This window comes from Stegastes partitus, unplaced genomic scaffold, assembly GCF_000690725.1.
Source record: "Stegastes partitus isolate 25-593 unplaced genomic scaffold, Stegastes_partitus-1.0.2 Scaffold116, whole genome shotgun sequence".
NCBI lineage: Eukaryota > Metazoa > Chordata > Actinopteri > Pomacentridae > Stegastes > Stegastes partitus.
The window spans coordinates 34,335-40,112 of record NW_007577847.1 but is presented as its reverse complement, the minus strand read 5'-3'; the positions used below and the strand labels follow the sequence as shown (position 1 = coordinate 40,112).

The following is a 5,778-nucleotide window of genomic DNA, read 5'->3' as shown; positions in this document are numbered from 1 at the left end:
CTCCTTCACATGCGGTAAACTTAACAAAGCTTTCAGAAATCACACTTTTTTTCCCAGCTCTTGTTACGAAGAAGTGGTGACTCAGCAGGTAAGTCTTTGGGCTACTAATAAAATTGAAGTTCCGACGTTGCCACTGTTGAGCCCTTGGGCAAGGCCACTTAACCCAATCTGCTCTGGGTGCTAGACTGAGAGTCCTAACAAGCTGGGCAACGCAAAAAGACTATTTCCAGATTAATAATGTATTAAAATGTAGAGCGTGTGGGGGAGTGAGTAATACAGACAAATAGGCACATTTCTATATAATTACATTTTCATTGTGAGGAGGCAGCGACCTTTGGGTCTTTTTAACTTTCTGGGAACTTTTGAAAGGAACTGATTAGCAACGTATAAACGAAAAACACTTTATTTGAATATGCTGTTTGGCAGCCTGCGCTTATGAAAAGCTGCGGCGTTACCTGGGGAATGGCTCGGGAGCAGCTTCTCCAAGTGTACAGCATCACAGCGTACTCGTGTCCTTCCTCCAGCATCTCATTCTGCACAAATGGACAACACACACAGCAAAAGACATAATTAATCTCACAGCTAAAGCAAAGTCTCTAATGACACAGGCATTAAGTAGCTCCTCCTAGCTTTTTATTTGTTTAATTCTGTCTCTGCATGCTCCTGATGGAAGTTTAGCAAAGCCACTTAGCACTAAACACACCGAGCATCTCACATGAGTCACACATTCCAGGACTCGATAAATATTTTAGCAGAGGGAACATCGCTTCCCTTCAGAAGTAGGTGAGACACATTTCTCCATCATTCTGGCTAAAGCAAGAGTGTCCCCAAATAGACTGGCTTCAACCTGAATGGACTTCCTGATTAAATAAGGTTAAATAAAGCGCTACTTCCCCTGTTTGCCAGTCAAATCACATTCTCCATTCATTCACCATGGGGGGAAAGAGGTTTAGTGGTTCACTGGCTGCCTGCTTCACCAGTGTGTGAGTGGAATATGTGTCTATATGAGTGTGTGTGCGCATATGTGTGTCCTCCCATAAGCCGAGCCAAATCTTAACAAAAGAGCCAAATGATAATCGATTCGCATAAAACAAGGCTCTCTTTAAGGGCATGAAGCCGCTTCCCACACTCGGCTTTGTGTTCACTGAAAGAGGAACAGCAAATACTGAAGCTCAACCACAAAAGAATGAATTCAACTAGTTAGATGTAAAAAGAAAAAAAAAAAACACGATGATGCCAAATCATTGCATGTGGTTTTTCATCTCCAATCAGAACACCGGTCTCACCATGCTGGAGTGAACCGTGGCTTGCTCGATGTAACGGGCGATGCCGGTCACAAATGCATTCCTGTCTTCAAAGTTGGTGTCGAAATTAGCCTGCAAGAAGAAAAAGACGGGGAGGGGGGAGACAAAAGAGTCAAAAGGGGCACTTTTGGAAACAGGAGGAGACGGTGGTGGGAGGCGGCGGGAGCGTGTACCTGGTACATGATGGAGGAGGGAGGGGGCTCGATGCATGGCTGCTGGTCGGGCAGGGGCAGCTCCTCCAGCAGGTCCACGTTGGACAGGGCATCCTCCAGGGTCACGTGGGTCGTCATGGCAACGAGGCGTCACTCAAACAACACCGCAGTCTGGAAGAGGATGTGAGACAATGAGGCAAGACGAAAAGAAGGATGAGAACCGACAGGATGCGGTCCGCTTTAAAACAGTGATGCTCGAACAGAGGAAGCTGTAAACCAGCAGGTATACAGGAAGACTGCGGGGTAGATAAAAACACAAAATCTCATAATTATTGGCATTTTTGCAGCGTGAAAAGCAGATCAAGCGGGTTTAGCTAAACAAACAAGAGTGTGTAGAAGAGGATCCAGTAGTTGGTCCTCGATATTGTTTCACTTACATGAAATCAATGCTTAGCTGCTGACAGCTCACCACACGTGACACAAGCTGTGGATTCTGATTGGCTAGTCACCGCTCTATTGCCCTCTAGGGCTGTTAAAACTCATTGCTGCTTCCAAAGATGTTCTGAAGTTATAAATCATGGGCGTCCAATGGAAACAGCGTCATTGGTTGCAGTATAATTTGTCTACGATTACACGTGACAAGTAGTGAGTTCAGTGGGAACAGGCCTAAACGGTGCATGAAAAATAAACAGCAAGCAAACTGAGAAGTGGAAACTGCGGGCTTAAGGACTGGATGGAAAGCTAAAATCGATAACTAAGAAAGTAATGTCTAGTCTAAACATCATATCACGAACAGCTGAAATAATCTGCAGTTTAAAAACGAGGAACACAAAAACCCGAGGTGTGCATGAACCTACAGTTTGATCAACCGAACGAGCGAGCTGACACCTCCACAGTTCGAATAAAAGCTCCACCACACAGAAGCAAAGCGTCTCAGTCACACACAGATATTCTTTTTGACATGTCTAGTCAACCTCATTTCCTCTTACAAAACCCAGTTTAGTCTATGCGGTGCAGCACGTCTGCACGCTCGCCCTGCACCTGTATCCCCTCCTCTTCGACTATATGACAATACCAGACGAATACTTGAGGGAAGTAAGGGGAGAGGCCCCTCGCCGTTTCCTTTTTGCCTTTTTCTTCGACTAAAGGCATATTTCAAGCATGCAATTCTTGAAATGCCAAGACCTAGAAAATGTCATTGATCTGACACGGGCGGGGGAACGGTCTGACACCTGGTGACATTTTGACAAACACAAAGTACCTTGCAGAGGAAGTAGATCCAGTGGAAAATGTTTTTTTTTTTCTTTGAAACTTTGTGCAAGCGGATTTTGTGTGTTTAACAATTAAAACAAACACAGAGGCGCACAATTATGTATTCACTCCATGCACGAGGCTATCATTGGAATAAACAGCCACATGCTCTTGAAACCTCTCTTCATTAAAAGGCCCAGATCAGCCTCAGCGGCGCGGACGCACCCACCCGTAGATCATGTGCCTCTCAGAAATGTGTATTTTACGTCTGACCTGGCAGACGTGGCTGACAGCGCCGATAATCAGCTTAATTTTCGAGACAGCACACGTAGAGCTGAGAGGACCGCAAGGGAGGGGGGGCGCAGAAGAGAGAATAGAGACAGATTTAAAAAAAAAAACACCGTCATAAGTAGACAGCTAACTTTAGGAACCAGCAAGCTGAAAAGCAGTTGAAAGGAAACAGTCGTTTCATATGACATGTCATGGAAGGAGAAGTGCACATCATGAAAACACAGAGCCACATTGTTGCTGGTCATGCCCACACGAGCACGCTTACTAATGATCGCAAACGAACCGTCGAGGAGGTGGGTGAGGTTTCCTGTCATGCAAAACTGGCAACTTATGTGAAAGCTGCAGAGTCGAAAGTGGAAACGTAAGACGGACGAGCGGGTCGGTAAACATCGGCACACGTGTGCAGCAGCAGCTAGTCGATTAGTCGCCAGCTTAATTCGATAATCGAGTAATGAAAAAGCGTTTTTGACCGCAAACTGGCTACAACGCTGACATTTTTCAGCTTTTTATGTAATTTTAGAAACCAAACAACTCTAAAAAGTATTCTTAGTGGCACCATATACTGAGCAACACACAAATAATAAAGAAAATTCATCTGGGTTGAGGTTTAAAGAAAGCCACATTGATGTTTTATCCCCTTTTCTGCCATTATATGTGTAATCGATGTCATCAAACGATGTATATTTTTAATAATGCAGTGGTTGAGCACGGGTAACACTGGTTGTCACTGTGGCATATGGTGCTAGTTGTGACTGACCTTTTTGTTTCAGTTCCATATTCAAGATTCAGCTAATTTTGAAAATGAATTCAATTAAAACTTTTGATATCATTGGCTGCCGGAGGCTTAAGATGGAACGTCGGCGTCAACCTTTACTTCTCCGTGCGGCTGAAATCTTATAATATTTGGGGATTTTGTGCTCTCGAACGCTGCATTTCCGACATTCTTTGCGCCGCTTTACAACCTGGACGCTCTCTAATTCTTTTTAAGACTCGCTTGGTTATTTTTAACCGTTCAGCTTACAGAAAATGAAACATGCAGCTTGCTACAGGGGTTTTTTGTCAGGCAGACAAACACGCTCAGTGCTGCTAAACTCCCCATCTGTGCTTGGGAATACAGACGCAGTGTAAAGCCTGGAGTTGGCTGAATAAACTTTCCCACCCTATACCAGACTCTGTTCAACAGTTGGTGTGTCTGTTTGTCTGTCTGTCTATGTGTGTGTGTGTGTGTGTGTGTGTGTGCATCTTCACAAAGCAAAAGGGCCCCTTCATTCCCTTCTGGGCACTTGGTAACGTGGCTGCAGGCCCTGCATTACACCGGAACGGCAAAAAAAAAGAGGACAAGGCACACAACAGCTCTGTTCAGAAATCTCACGCAGGAGTTGGACATAAAAAATATGTGAAATTACCTCCCCTCCCCTCCCCGGGGCAGTTTCATGTTATAACTAAAGCCGCTATACGACAAGAGCTGGGGTCAGATGTCCTCGTGATGGGACTCAACAATGAGGATTCAAGGGTGCCGGGAAGAAACAGCACACCGAGAAAGAAGGAATAAGATAGGGAAATGCGTGTGGCTGCTGTAAGAGAAAGACAGAGCGAGAGAAAAGTGTGTCAACTAAAGGGTCACACCACTCAACGGGATCTCCCCCCCGAAGGCTGGCTTTGTAATATATATTCGCCCGCACAATAAGATCCGATCGGCGTCGGGAAGAACTCTTGATCGTTCGCCAAACGCTGGAGTTAAATCAGCGTCCGTCCGCAGCATCGTGTGCGGGGACGCCGGCTGCTAGCTGAGGTATTTCACAGGGCTGATTGTCGTTTCAGAGAGCGGCACACGCAAAACTGCTGCCGTCTCATGATCCCCATGATGTCACGCTCTGCTTTTAGAGCGACAACAATGAGCATCACATGAACATGGAGTAAAAGAACACACAGAGGGAGAGAGAGAGGCTCGGCTTTCATGACTGACACCAAGCCGGACAGGTAGAGCAGAGGAAACACAATCAACCATCCGCTTTGGAGGGTTTTATGGTGGCGACATGAAGGAAAGATTCAGGATTGGTGACAACAGTGCTAGTCAGTGTAGCTGTTGTGTTAAACTTCCCTTTTCTTTGGCTGTCGGGTTATTTATGTGTCAGAGGCCTTTGTCATTGGCTTTTTTTTTTTTTCTCCCGAGCTATTCAGCTGCAAAAAATAAAAACAGCAACAGTGCTGTCAGCTGATGGTGACAAAGCTGTCAAGGTATCAGGTGATAGTAGAAATATGTAAGATACAGAAGTACACGGCCATGATGCTGCTGGATGTCACAGCAGAACGGTTTCCAAGTCGCCTCGATCGATCGGTTAGTCGTTCGGTCTATAAAATATAAAATTAAATAGTGAATTAGTGTTTCCCAAAGCCCAAGATGATGTCCTGTAATGTTCTGCTTTGTCCACAACCCAAAGATGTTCACTTTGCTCTCATGGAATATTCAAATTAAGGATGTTGGAACCAGATGAAGTTTGAAAAATTAACTCATTATCAAAATATTTGTGAACTAGTTTGCAACTAATCGATTAAAACTCCAGCTGCAATTAGGTTTTCATCTTATGTAGCTAAACTAGAAGAGAAGCCTGATAGAAGGTAACTTAGTGCGATTGAAGGGATCTGGGATGCACTGAGTCTCTGACACAGGCTGTAGGCTTCACATGTGCACAGCAAAATGAGCAGAAACAGGAAATAAACGCTTAAAAGGAAGATTTTTGATGCACAGACGAGACGCAGCGTCATCTGTGTGGAAGTAT

At 44.9% G+C, this 5,778-nt stretch overlaps 1 protein-coding gene across 1 annotated transcript in view; it reads right to left on the bottom strand.

The window, feature by feature from the left end:
- cyfip2 (cytoplasmic FMR1 interacting protein 2) overlaps positions 1 to 5,778 on the bottom strand; it is a 31,573-nt gene that overhangs the window by 19,879 nt on the left and 5,916 nt on the right. The window contains exons 2-4 of the mRNA XM_008278126.1: positions 1,478 to 1,627; positions 1,287 to 1,376; positions 456 to 533 (exon numbers count right to left, since the gene is read on the bottom strand). Coding sequence (XP_008276348.1) covers positions 456 to 533; positions 1,287 to 1,376; positions 1,478 to 1,594 — 285 coding nt within the window. The 5' untranslated portion in view covers positions 1,595 to 1,627. The remainder of the gene's footprint in view (positions 1 to 455; positions 534 to 1,286; positions 1,377 to 1,477; positions 1,628 to 5,778) is intronic.